The sequence below is a fragment of the Elaeis guineensis genome, chromosome 2 (genome assembly GCF_000442705.2).
Source record: "Elaeis guineensis isolate ETL-2024a chromosome 2, EG11, whole genome shotgun sequence".
Classification (NCBI taxonomy): Eukaryota; Viridiplantae; Streptophyta; class Magnoliopsida; order Arecales; family Arecaceae; genus Elaeis; species Elaeis guineensis.
In genome coordinates this window covers 121,636,358-121,650,567 of record NC_025994.2, presented here as the reverse complement: position 1 = coordinate 121,650,567, position 14,210 = coordinate 121,636,358, and the positions used below count along the sequence as shown (strand labels likewise).

Below are 14,210 nucleotides of genomic sequence, written 5' to 3'. Positions count from 1 at the left end.
CCAGGCAATTCGTTCCAAACAAAAGAAGTGACGATGCATCGTAGTCGAACAGTGCAATTCCAAATACACGCAACATCTTCTATTGCAGCCAGTTTAAATGAAAGGAACCAAACGATCTCTAACTTTATGAACCCAAAACGTAGAAACTGACACTATCACAAGTACATTGTCGAAAACTGTCCACCACACTTCTTTGTACTCATGATGGGAACCTCAATAAATTTAGATTTGCATCCATTTCCAATAGAAGTACTCTAACCCAGATAAATTACGATTTAAACTTGTAATGTCGGCCATTAATATTTGCATTCTTTACCCAAAAAAATATTTGCATTCTCTATCGTGCCAGATCAACCGCCATAGCACGAGCAACGTACCGTGTACGACCCACACCAAAAAAGATCCACAGAAAGGACGCGCATCTCTCCATCGGAGATCTCATACCCCACCACCGCCGGTCCAAACCCTTGTGCCTCAGATGGCGTCACTGCGTGCCGTCCACGACCCTCCTCCACTTCCCCACACGCCTTTCCGTCGCCTCTAGGCGATCCGCCCCTCCTTCCGGAGCACAACACGGCAACTTCTAGAAACCTTGTCCCGCCACGTAAACCAAATAGGTGGCCTGATAAAAACTCCATAAAGATGCACTCCAATCAACGGTAGATCCCCAGTTTCGTAGAAGCTTATGTCCACCCGATCTTAGAGAGAGAAAGCGGCGCTGGTATAAATTGGTGCTCTTCTTTATCGCGCACTGCTTCAACCTGCCCTCCCCTCCATCTCTCTATCGAATCCCAATTATTCTTAAAGATCTTTTCTGGGTTGCTCAGTTTCTCTCCCAGATCTCTCATCTAGGGTTTGCTTTAGTCTCCATCCTCCGATCAGCCGTTGCCGAGCCTCAGATCCTTATTTCTTTGATGAATGGCTTCTGGGCCTCCGGTGGGCGGTGCCGGCGGAGGCGAAGGTTCCTGGGAGAAGCACCGGTGGGCGGTGGATAGCAAGGTCTACACCCGCAAGTCCCACAACAAGAACCACCCCAAGCCTTCCGGCGGCGGCGCCGCCCATGACCCCCCGCCTCCTGACCCCTCCTCCAAGCAAACCCTCGCCACTACCACCGACGACGTGCATTCTTCCCTCCAGCAGCACCCTCCGGTGCCCCACCACCACCGTCCCCGCCCCGCCACTTCGGACGAGGACGCTTGCAGCCTCAACCACCGCCCTCCGCCGGACCCCTCCAAGAACCACTCCAGCTGCCGCTCCCCCAATGGCCAGCACCGAGTCGTCACCATCAGCGTCGCCTCCCGGCCTCGCCATGAAGTCCGCGAGCTCCGACGGCGGCTCATCGCGGAGCTCGAGCAGGTTCGCTCCGTCGTCAAGAGGCTCGAGGCCCACGAATCCCAGCCTTCCACCACCGCCGCCCCGGCCTCCCAGCTCTCTGTCAACGAAGTCATTACACCTCTCTCTTCCAAGAGAGCTGCCGCGAATTCGGAGGCAGCATCCACCACCGCGGCCCCGCTCCGCCGCCAGCTCGGCGTATCGGTGCCAGAAAATAGCGTCGATGAGCTTTTGGAGAAAGAGAAGCGGACGCCCAAGGCCAACCAGCTGTACCGGAACTCCGATTTCGTCCTTGGAAAGGAGAAGTTCCCGGCGCCGGGGCTTCATGGTCACAAGAAATCAAAGGCCAATGGAAGCAAGAAGCACTCGACGGGAGAGATGAACCGCGGTGCTCAAATGCTCGACAAGAAGCTCGACGCCCATGCCTTCAAGAGCTGCAGCGCTCTGCTCCAGAAGCTGATGAAGCATAAGTATGGGTGGGTGTTCAACACGCCAGTTGACGTGAAGGGCCTCGGCCTAAATGATTACTACAGCATCATCAAGCACCCAATGGACCTCGGCACCGTGAAGTCCCGGCTATCCAAGAACTGGTACGGGACCCCCTCAGAGTTCGCTGAGGACGTCAGACTGACCTTCCACAATGCCGTGACCTACAATCCCAAGGGGCAGGATGCCCACTTCATGGCTGAGCAGCTCTCCCAAATCTTCGAGCAACAGTGGCTTACTATTGAGGCTGAGTACACCTATCTCTCGCATCCCCCGCGTCCGACCATCACCACCACCAAGAAGGCTCAGCAGGTTGACATGAGAACGACCCTCGAGAAGTTGGACTCCACTGTCCGCCCAATGGTGGTCGATTTGAAGCCGCACCAGGTGAATTATACCCGACATGTTGGTCGGCCTCCAGCCTTGAAGAAGCCAAAGGCTAAGGACCCAAACAAGAGGGATATGACATTTGACGAGAAGCAGCGGCTGAGCCATCGTCTGCAGAGCCTGCCATCAGAGAAGCTGGATAACGTCGTTCAGATTATCGAGAAGAGAAACTCCTCTCTGAGCCAGCATGATGATGAAATTGAGGTGGATATTGACAGTGTGGATGCAGACACTCTTTGGGAGCTTGATAGATTTGTGACCAATTACAAAAAGAGTCTGAGTAAGAACAAGAGGAAGGCTGAGCTTGCCAATCTAGCCAGAGCAGAGGCCGAGCACCAAACCCTGGAAAGAATAGAGGAAAAGGTATGGGTTAGACTTTAGAGAATCTCAGGCTCATAGCTATCTATTTGCTTGAATTTACCTATTAACCTTTTGTCTATAATTTCTTCTAGATTCCTGATGCTGTTGTCGTGGAAGTGCCCAAGGAAAGGAAGACAGGCAAATATATTGATTGCATTTGCTTTTGGTTATTCTATTTGTTTCTTCATGAGTTATATTCTGATTGTGCAAATATTGTAAAACCATCAGCGGATGACAAGAATGCAGCATTTATATCTCCGGTTGGAGAGGAAAAAAAGAGGGCCAGTAGATCAAGTAGCTCAAGCAGCTCTAGTAGTGACTCAGGATCCTCCTCTAGTGGTAATATATTCATTGAAATGACACTTTATTAGTTTTAGAAAGCTAAATGGGGATATTCTAGTACATTGACCTGCGTCCATGTGACTTCCAACCCAGCCAACTGTTCTCTTGTTTTCACTGCCATCCCTTGACAAGAAAGGATTCTTATCGTTTTCTTTTTAAAAAAACCAAATACTGCTTATAAGCTTATAGGATCACCAGGAGTATCCTTTTGTATGCAGCAATTCTTGTGAGTTTGATTTACTTAATATTTGATTGATATATGCACTTATAGCTAAGAGGATTTGCAGATTCTGATAGTGAAAGTTCCTTGGGATACGGATCTGAAGCAGCGCATTCACCTAGGACATGTATGGTTAAAAGCAGGTAGGTTTTTTTTTTTTTTTTTAAATTTTTTTTGGGTTAGGATTTAGTACTTTAGTCCATGTTTAGTTGGAGAATAAGAAAAAAATGGGAACAGTGGAAGTAATGCCTGTTGGCATAGTTCTTCCACTAGTTATAACATTTTTTGTCTGGCTAGAAATTTTTAGTCCTATCTGGCATAACGAATGGTGTTGTTTGGGTGCGGTATGATGAAAAAGCTTGCTTTCGGCATAAGATGGATATATAGCATATTTTACTCTTATCATATGTCAGTGACTTGTATATCTTTCTAGGTATTTCTAAAATGGCAATTATCTGACCACAATCCCAAATAAAATTAGTAACATGTTTATATGATAAGATGGATAAATGATATGCTCACCTTTGTCCGTTTCTTCTTTTTCTTTCCTCAAATTTACAAGATAAGATTTTTGGTTTTTTTTTTTGGGGGTGGGGGGGAGGGGGGGGAGGGAACCCAATAAGATTCACCTTTCTTACAAGAAAATGTTCCGAATTAAAAAAAAAAAATCACCTTTGTGATAAAATTTTCTTCCGCATTCCAAGCAACTTGTAATAATCCACTCAGACATACCTGCATTTATGAAGGAGAGGAGCGAAGGGTAGTTTTGGCCATTGAAAAAAAAAAAGGTTGGCATAGATTGAAGCATTTGTGATAAGAATAGCTTATGATAGGGTTCTCTTGGAATGATTATGCCTGTCATAAGGAGCTTTGACTGGCATTACTAGTCCTCATTTATGCCAGGTTTCTTAAGGCTGCCTGGCAGTTATAAGCCTTAGTCTAGGCCTTACGCCTGCTTTAAGCCCCACAGAAATGGGGCCTTAAGTTCTTTATTAGGTGTTGATGACTAAAGATAATTCTACCATTTGTAGCATATCAAGATCAACTCAACAATTATTTTGAATCATATTTTCAGTTTGAAAATGAATGACAGAGTATGATTCCCTTTTTTCTCTCAAAACAATACTAAGCATATTTTAACACTTATGCATTTAGGATATGTCTCTGTGTGAAGATAATGCTGACAAAATAAAACTTTTTAACTTGGGCACAAGAATAGAATTGGTTCTCTTTACAATGATATGCATTTTATGTTTTACTTTTTAATATAATTTGTTGGAAGAATGATTGTTATTTAGTTGAGTTCTAGATTTACACGAGCATGCAGATAATTTCATGCATCCATATTCATGCAATGGCCCCACCATCCCTCTGTTGGTCCAACCAATGAGCTCCCTCTGTGTGTGTGTGTGTGTGTGTGTGTGTCGAGAGGGGGGAGGAGAAGGAGGGTCTCCATGTAATGAGCTGTGTGTGTGTGTGTGTGTGTGTTTGTGTGTGTGTGATTTCATTGACATGCATGTACATAGCATTCCAAAGTTGAAAGGTATAGCATCTTTGATGTGCTTATTTCCTTGAAAAATCCACTCATGAGTTAAACATGTACTGCGACTGGTACTTCGAGAAAGAGTAAGGTGAATGATTATCTTAGTCAAAAGACTAAAGAGGCCTATAGTTTCTCGCACCTATTATATTTATAAGTAACATCCTTGCAGTCCTGAACTGAACTTTTTATGGTGGATAACTACATCAAGTAATTGTTACCATTTGGAGTGATAGTGCAATAGAACTAAAAATGGTAATTTTGCAAAACAATAAAATTAGTAAATTTGAATAGGCAAGAAGGTATGCACATAGGAAGTTATCAGGATATCAAGTTTCCATGTCTATTTTTGTTGGAAAGCAACTTTGGAATGTCTGAGTTATAATGGAAGACTGGCTCTTAACTTTGAAGGGTGTAAGAAAGTGGTTTGCGAGGAATATTTTACTAATAATATGTTTTTCGTTGAAGGATCATGTTTTGAATCAGCTAGCACTAGATTCCTTTAGAGGTCCCATATGATTAGTGGACTTATTTGATAACCTAATTTGTTTCGGTTGTACAACTTTTAAGTGCTGGGAGCGATCTATGTTTTAGAAAACCAAGTAGGGAGAGATTATAACTTATAAGCAAGGGCACAATCTCATTTAAGTGAAGACTTATGTGGTGGTGCAATAATCCAAAATCATTTCTGAACTAGTTCTTAATGTAACTAATCATAACCTTGTTAAGAAGAGTGGCCAACACTTCTTATACTAATTATAACAACTTTTGCTAACAAAACTTATTATAGCTTACCAATGGCTTCAAAAACTAAGATTATAAGCTTACATCCATGTTTGGAGTTCATTATTTATGTGTGTATGCACAAGTTTTTACTCAACAGCTCCTAGCAACCTATCATAGTTCAAACATACAAATAAAATCTTATTGTCATTTCAGTAATCCTTAGCCACTATCAGTTTGAGGGTGTATGGTGTATCACATCTTTTAGCCAGGAACCATTGTTACAAAGCCTTTCTTTGGGGAAGATATGCTGGGTTACAAAACCTAGGTTGGAGGATGAAGGGCATGGAGTGCTGGAGATGGATTGTTAGGGAGGAGAGTAGCGGGGTTTCACTACTTTTTGGCATTGTACGATGCTTATTTTGTGTCCTTGCTTTTGGTTTCTGACATAAGGTTGATTTGATTTCATTTTCAAACTCTAATTTTTAGGCCTTTGCTATGCACATGTTTATAAGGGAAGTCAACTAAACAATCAATTATAAAGCCATGTTTATTTAGTTAATGCCAAATTGTATTGTCTAAAAACTGCCTGAAATTAGGCATGCCATAATTTGTTTTTATAGGAAAAAAGTTGAAAAAACTTAGGTTAGAGGAGGGGTTTGTTATACGGGGGATTGAGTGGATTTGGAGATGGTGTGCAGAGATGCAGAAGGAGAGGATTCAGATGAGAGGTGTTGGGGCACCTTTTTTTCTTTTTTCCTTTCGCATGTGGGTTGGGGGTATAATGAGTGGGGTGTTTGAAATAATCTGGCTGGTGATAGGCATGGCTTGGAATGAGGCTTGTTGGCTTGTGTCTTAGTTGTAACAGATGTGAGCAGTACAAGTTTGGGCATCAGGTTGGACTGGACTTCGTTTGGAGGCCTAAAATCAATGCTGGCCAGCTATGAGCTACCCTTGGCTTGATGCTGGCATAACTTGAAGCCTAAACATTAAGTTATTTCCATTGTACAGTATGATAGCTAACTATCATGCCAGATGCATACTGTGATAACCTACATCCACAACCTGCAATTAGATGTGTTTGTCATTGTGTTGTTAATTCGTTGTAGCTTGTGGAGTGCTTTAGAAATCCTGTTGTTGGTAAAGGAGCATATTATCTTAAGGAGAGTCAATTTTTTTTCAATATCTAGAAGTCAACTACTTCCTACTCCGTCTGCCAAGACTGATCATGTTCTAATTACCATTGCTTTGCCTGGTGGCTATCATCTTCAGATCATGACCTAGGGACTCCTTTTTTTATTTTTTGGTTATCATATGTGAGTGTTTGGAATATTTAGGTGACATCACTCTTTCTAGCAATATGCTGCACTTTGTTGAAAATGGAGGAAGCTTTCTTGATAGTTCTCTATCTTTAGCCCAAGGAATTGCATGACTCAAATATTTTTCCAGCCAGGAGGGGTGGGTGAAATGCTGAAGTTGAACAGGTATTTACTTTCAGAAAAGAGAGGCCTTTAAATTTTTTTCAAGTAGTACTGTTTTGTTGTATAACTGATTTACCATGCATTGTTTCCAAGAGATTATTTTAGTAGTTTTGTCAGATTGGGATCTGTAATTTCAAATCAGGAAACTTGCACGTATACATTTCTCCCATATTGAGGTGCAATAGCAAGGCTTCCTAGGCAGCAAAGGCAGTGGTTAGTTTTTCATAATTGGACAATGTAATGGAAATTAATGCCTGCTGGGGTACTCTGGCACCTGCTCTGGCTATTAAGTTGATATTTTGAAGAACTACAGACTGTACTAGCTCGTAGTTTTAACTCCGGCAATTTCATATTGCTTGTCTTGGTATACTTTCAGGCAAATTAGTAAACATTCTGGATTCTTTTGTGGGTAAAAAACTGCATCAAGCAGTTCGATACTTATTTCTTATCTAGAATGAAACAGAGCTGTGGTTTAAAATTTGGTCTGAAGTTTATTGCATGTAAAAACTAATATCATTAGAGGTATACTGTTTATTAAATGCATGAGCCTACCATGTTGCTAAGGTGCTTGAAATAATATAAAGTTGAATGGGAAGTAGGAAACAGAAAGTTTGACCCCAATAATAAGCCTCTAGTTCTCTTAACATATATGATCATATCTAAATGTTCAATAAAGCATATTATTTGCATTATTTTATTGAAATTATTATGCTGCAGATGGTTTAGCGATTCTTTCTTGTTTATAAACGCCAACATTTTTCATCATGAGGTTGTTCAATTATTTTCCATTTTTCATTGTATTAACTTCTGGTTGTATGAATATGACATTTTATTCTTATTTCCGATTGCAGATATTATTACATGCTAAGCTGACAATCTGCATTGCTGATAGAGTTTTGACATGATTTTGCCCCAAAAGGGAGTGACCTGTAATATTGGAATTCAACTTCCCCGTGATACTGCTCTTTTATTTTCTTCTCTATGCTTGTTTGATAGTTGCAGGAAAATTCTGATTGTAACCTTGCGGTCATTGGGGAAGCGAGGATGCTGGTCTTGTCAAAAGTTCCTATATCATGCAAATATGTAATGTATGATTTGTAATTTATAGATTCTGGAAGCTGGGTTTCTTTCCTGTCTCTGTTCTATTCTCATCAGTGTGGCTGCTTGACAGCATGGAAATACCAGCAGCCTCTTAATTCAGTCAAATGATGGGACGATGGCACGGTGGGTTTTTTTGGTATCTGATGTATCTCAAATTCTAATAGGATTCATAGGATCTCTTTAGTAAAACACGATAGAGCTTGGGATTTGCCTCTCAGGTATCTCTAAATCCGATTACATATATAGGTATCTAGTCTATCTCAAATCCTAATAGGATTCGCCGGATCTCTTTAGCGAAACCCTATAGGGTTTGGGATTTGCCACTCGGGATAAATTCGATTACATATATAAGTATCTGGTCTATCTCAAATCTTAATAGGATTCACAGGATCTCTTTAGCAAAATCCTATAGGGTTTGGGATTTGCCACTTCGGAATCCCTAAACTCGATTACACATGTATGTATGTATCCACACACACACACACACACTCACACACATATATATATATATATATATATATATACACACACACACATATGCATATGTATATATACACACACACATATATCCATATGTATATATATATATATATATATATATATATATGCGCGCATACATACATACATACATGCATTCATGCGCGCGCGCGCGCATGCATGAATCAGATGGGTTTGGGTATCTGATGGATTACCCTTTTTTGATGGGATGGATTGCATGCATGCATGCATCCATACATGCATGCATGCATGCATGAATCAGATGGGTTTGGGTATCTGATGGATTACCCTTTTTTGATGGGATGGATTTGGGATTTTTAGGCAAGTTTTTAATGAAATCTGGGGCCATTCGGATGGTAGGATTTTAAATGGATTTACTGTTTTCAGATGCTCTAACAGAATATGTTGGATGTAAAATTGGGAGTCTGAAGTATCTTTATCAAGTTGCAAGTTCATGCATCCCACAAGAGGGAGATGGAGTTTTTCTTCAATGCCCAGAATGAACAACCTTTAATCTCAGCAATGATTGTGTATCCTTTTGGTGTATGTTTTCTTCTTTTCAGCAGGTAGATGCTGCTGGCTGGTAGGTTCACTTGATGTTAGCTTATTAACTCCAAATATCAAATTCTTCCTTAATTTTCTTCTGATAGGGTAATGGTAAGCATATTGATTAGTTTGGCATCACTTTTGGACATTCCTCACTTTTTCTTGGTATATAAAGGAAATTCGTTGTGTTTTTGATGTTAGTAGCGTATTTCAACCATTCAAAATCTTTTTGTTGCAGGTTGTATTCTAAAACCTCAGGTCGATTCTTAAACTAAGTGTTTGGATGGACTGATTTGCATGTCCTGGTAGCTGATCGAATAGCCAATCGAAAAATTGCTGGCGGGGGTTGAGAAATGGAGAGGACAGAAATGAAAAATGAGAAGAGAACCTTGTATATGAGCCAGGCTTCGGGGACAGTTTTTAAACTAATCTGGTTTCCTGTATCATGCTTCCCAAAACAAAGAATTTATATGGCTGGATATAAATTTACGAAAGACTGCAATCAATGGTTGCTAAATTGAGTCTTGAATATGGACTAAGCTATATGCTTTGACGCAGGGTAGGTAAGCATCAAGTGGAAATTGGATTTGGAATATGAAAAAGGAGAGTGGTCGGAACCAGATTTTGGTACAAATATCATGTTCCTTGTGAGGGTCTTGTTTACCATAAACTGATAAACTGTTGACCTTCATGTTGGTTATGATTTCCATGTGCAAATTTGGATGCTAGAAAGTCTAGAAAGATGGTCGTCTCAGATGTATTGCTTGGAAATAATTCTTGCATTCTGTTAGGTGCTCGGTCGGAGGGCAGAAATTTACATCTTTATAATTTGATATTCCCGACTCCTGAGGTATCAGTGGACTGTTAGGACTGTAAGCTTCGTACATGTTAATTTTGGAACCCCAATGAAGCTATTGTGATATTTAGATCTTTGAGTGACGTTGAACATTCGTGCTAGTGATGTTTCTCTTTGCCATGAAATGAATTAGGTCCAGGGGATCGCTGGTGATGAAATTAAGGAAAATCTCAATACGGTGCTGAAGTTTATCTGGTGGTATATCTTATTTGGGTGACTCTGGACCACTGGTCCAGCATGGAAGCATGAACGGCTGATATGAGTTTGACTGCAGAAAATATCGAGTAAATTTTTCTGGCGCATGTCTATGTCCAAGTGCTCCACTTCACGTTGTCTGCCAATAGAAATGTCACGATAGATGGTTGGTGGCCTGAGCGAAGATTGGTTGTCACAAGAATTTGGGTCATTGAATATTTTAAGACTCTAACTTTCTTGCAAGTAACAGTTAACATCATGTGCGCCAGAGTATGTTCCAAGTAATGCCTATGGAGGCATGGAGAGTCATCGTTCCCGTAGTGCCTATCGTTCCCATAGTGCCTAGGCTAGTGTTTTTTTCTAACATAAACATCATGGAAGTTTGTAGTTAGTATTTATTTATTTATTTTATTTGGTATAAAAGGATGGTCACATCAATATAATACGAGAGCGGTTCAAAAGATCAAGATACACAAAATCTCGTAGAACCAGTGGGTAGTCATCATTCTGTCTCTACAATTAATCGTCGGAGTGCTTAGCAACAAAAGCCGCCATTCAATTTGCTGCAGTATTTGTCTCCCGATAGACATGTCGGACTCGCATCGCAGCAGCGTGGTGAAGAGAGTTCCAGACATCTTGAGGATGACTCTCGAGCTGTCTGACTTCTTCATGAATCCAAGAAATAATAGTAATAAAGTCACCTTCTAGAAAAATTCTCTATGTATGAAGCTGATGCCTGACAAAGGTGACATCTGTCTAGATGGCATGAAGTTCTGCCACCGAAATCGAAGACTTAGAAAGGTGAGACCCACTAGCCATCAAAAGTCTTCCATCAGAGCTGCGGATGACAAAGTCCGCTCCGCCCTTCTCGCCTCTGACACTGCCATTAAAGTTAACTTTGACAAACTTTGGGGCAAGGGGCTTCCAAGAAATGGATAGAACCCTACGGGTTGCTGTCGGGGCAGTTAGGGAGCTCCAAAGGTCGGAGATGTCAAGGGACGATATAGCTGTGTCAAACTGGCAGTACTTCTGAGTCAAACAGACTGCTCTCTCTAGCATTCGATGAGCAAGAATGACCTCATCGTCAGAGATAAAACTGTTCTTAGACAGTCAAATCTAGTAAGCAATATAAATAATCCGCCCACCAACCATAGGCATCCTGTTAGTCACATTCTAATGGATGAAGTCAAGGAAGGATACCAACCATGGATCAGTGCTCATCTCTCATGGGTAACCGTCCGCCTGTCTCCAAATGATTCTCGTCTTAGGGCACTATAGGATTACGCGCTCTGCAAACTCATGTCTATGCCACAGATTGGACACAAGGTCAGAATCTCCATACCCCTCTCTTTGAGAAGTGTCCATGTAGGGAGGCGGTTTCAGGCAAACTTTCAGAGAAAAATCTGTACCTTAGGATGAGCTGCAACTCTCCAAATCTAGACAGCCTCAATTCGTCTAAAAGGCATCGGCCTGTACAAACGAGAGAGATCTCTCAAAGGAACCTTCAGGTAGCAGAAACGTCTTCAGATCCTCACATCTTGAGAAATAAAGGAATGCTCGAAACCCAGGCATCCTGGATCACCTCCATCGAATGACCATCACCAATCAAGCATCTGATCTGATCCATCATATTAGGCCCACGAGCACAAATCTTCCTCCAGATGAAAGAGCAGCCTCGAGTAGTCTGGATGGGAGTCCCATGGCCCCACCCACCATAGCGAACTCTCATCACCGTGCTCCACAAACAATCTAGTTGGATCAGAAATCTGACCGTATGCCTAGCGATCAAAGCCTCCCACCTCGTCAATAAAGAATAGATCCTCAAGCCACTATCCCACATAGGCTGACACACTACCTCCTAGGAGAGTAGATGGAATCGATGACGATCACCACTAGAACTCCATAAGAAATTGCAAAGATGCTGCTCCATCTCTTTGATACAAGCAACGGGGATAACCGTATGGGATAGAAGATAAATCGAAATAGAGTTCAGCACTGATCTCATCAGAGTGGTCCTGCCCATAAAAGAGAGGGCACTGGCCTGATCCCTGAATATACTCCTGAATCTGCTGCTTCAAGGGTCTGCACTCAGTCCATCGTAAATGATGGCTAGTGATCGAAATCTTGAGATAGGTCAACATCTCCGACTGCTCTCGAATCCCCAGGATCTTCCTGATCGCCAATCTGACCTGGGCCTTCATCCTTGGGCCAAAGATGATTGCGGACTTTTGATTATTGACCAACTACCCCGACGTCCGACAGTAGACCCTGACAATGGAGGCAAAATGCTCCACATTTCGGATGAAGGCATGCCCGATGAAAAGGCAATCGTCTACAAAAAATGGGTGCGAGAGTAGCAGGACACTAGGGGCAGGTCAATACGACTCCAGGGCCTGTCCCTGAGCCGTAGCTCTCAACATCCTGGATAAGGCACCAGCACATAAAATGAATAGGTAGGGAGAGAGAGAACAACCTTGGTGAAGGCTCATAGAAGAAAGAAAGAACTCTATCGGGGTGCCGTTGATGAGGATGGCGAAGCTCAAGCACTCGACGCAATCATGATCCAATTAATCCACCCCTCCTCAAAACCCAGCTTCTGAAGTGTCCGCCGAAGGAAAGCCCAACTCATCTAACATATGTCCGCTCCATATCCAGCTTGATGGTCATGAGATTACGGCGACATGGAGCTCTCTGGAGGTCGTGCATGAACTTCTGGAAAAGCAAAACATTATCGATGATAGACCGACCCCCAACAAAGGCACTCTGTTGTGGGCTAATCAGACGAGGCATCAATGGCTTCAGTCGCTCAACTAGATCCTCGCACACACCTTGTAGAGAGTAGTATAGAGACTGATGGGTCTAAAATGCTTAGGTATCGAAATGTCCAGCCGCTTCGGAATGAAGGTTATGAGGGTCCACTTCCACGCCGCCGAAACACCTCTAGACTTGAATGCCACCTACACCGCCTCCACTACCTCCTCACAGATAATCGACCAGTACCGATGGAAGAAGAGAGGGGAAACCATCAGGCACCGAGATCTTATCCTCACTAAGAGACCAAAAGGCTCCATGCACCTCCTCAGACGACACTGCTCTAGTCAAAATCTTATTCTCCTGCATGGAGATGCGGGCAACCGACTGAGCACCTAGAATGGGACAGTATTCATCCAGCGACCTCGTCCATCGATCTCTAAAAAATGAAGGATCTTAGCACGAATCTCTCCACTATCATCCACAACACTGCCATCACTCCTCCGCAGCTGTCTAATGCGGTTGGCAGACCTCCGAATCATGATGGACTGATGGAAGAACTTGATATTCCGATCCTCCTCCCGAATCTACTGAATTTTGGACTTGTGCCTCCATAAAGTCTCCTGCTACCTCAGAAGGGAGTGGTGCTCAGAAAGCTTACCTCACAGCTCTCCCAACTCAGGATCGGATAAGCCACCTCCCCGATTCTCCCTCAGCTGCAGCTCCTCAATATTTGCCTCGACCCGCTCAATCCGTTGGAAGATGTCGCTCTCCTTCAAGCGATTTCAACTGAAGAGTCTGCATCTGGCCAGCTCCAGCCTGCAAGGCATCTTGTACTTTGCATCCTCGCGGACCGGCATCTTCCATACCTCCTGAACCAAGTCTCAGGATCTCGGATAGAAGATCCAAAACTTTTCAAACCGGAAAGAGGTCTTGAGCCGGTCCAAGCCATCTGTTGAAACAAGAATGGGGCAGTGATTTAAGGCAATCCTCGACAAGTGTTGAACAAAGTACTCCGGATAGCACTGGAGCTAGTCAGCAGATGCCAAAGCATGATCTATCCTCTCCCAGATCCGAGTAGATTCATACTGGTTGTTGCATCAGGTGAACCTCAGACAAGTAAATCCGAGATCGATCAGCCCAGTGCTGCTGATGAACTTTCTAAACTCTTTGAACTCCACACTCTCCGTCTCCTGCCTGCCACCATACTTCTCGTGGAGCCTAACAATGCAATTAAAGTCGTCAGCCACTAGAGAAGGCAAGTCCTGTATTATGAGTCTAGAAATCTCCTTCCAGAGCACCCTTCGAATCTTGTGCTCAGTGCTCGCATAGACATCAGAAAGGAGCCAGGGCTGTTCAGACTGGTCCGTGATAATAAAGATCATCTGCTGC

General features: G+C 42.8%; 1 protein-coding gene across 11 annotated transcripts; it reads left to right on the top strand.

The window, feature by feature from the left end:
- Positions 1 to 466: 466 nt before the first annotated feature.
- On the top strand, positions 467 to 9,545 carry LOC105038396 (transcription factor GTE4). 11 transcript variants are annotated; one of them, XR_012139280.1, is made up of 8 exons: positions 467 to 2,568; positions 2,658 to 2,703; positions 2,791 to 2,904; positions 3,195 to 3,270; positions 7,589 to 7,640; positions 7,723 to 7,959; positions 8,043 to 8,095; positions 8,858 to 9,545. XR_012139280.1 is itself a non-coding variant. In XM_073253092.1 (6 exons), the coding sequence occupies exons 1-6, from the start codon at positions 919 to 921 to the stop codon at positions 7,774 to 7,776; spliced, it is 1,992 nt and encodes a 663-aa protein (XP_073109193.1). In that variant the 5' UTR covers positions 467 to 918; the 3' UTR covers positions 7,777 to 8,007. The 11 variants fall into 11 exon arrangements, 6 of the variants coding, with proteins under 6 accessions (XP_073109193.1, XP_073109196.1, XP_073109195.1 ...); XM_073253092.1 differs by lacking the exons at positions 8,043 to 8,095; positions 8,858 to 9,545 and having other exon boundaries at positions 7,723 to 8,007; XR_012139284.1 differs by lacking the exons at positions 8,043 to 8,095; positions 8,858 to 9,545 and having other exon boundaries at positions 469 to 2,568; positions 6,728 to 7,640; positions 7,723 to 8,007.
- The last annotated feature ends 4,665 nt before the right edge of the window (positions 9,546 to 14,210 follow it).

Bases quoted from the DNA above. Each gene is read 5' to 3' on its own strand.
- LOC105038396 (XM_073253092.1), top strand. From the start codon at position 919: ATGGCTTCTGGGCCTCCGGTGGGCGGTGCCGGCGGAGGCGAAGGTTCC. The intron at 2,905-3,194 runs GTAATATATTCA...GAGGATTTGCAG, and splicing joins CTCAGGATCCTCCTCTAGTG to ATTCTGATAGTGAAAGTTCC. The intron at 7,641-7,722 runs GTTGTTCAATTA...TTCCGATTGCAG, and splicing joins CCAACATTTTTCATCATGAG to ATATTATTACATGCTAAGCT.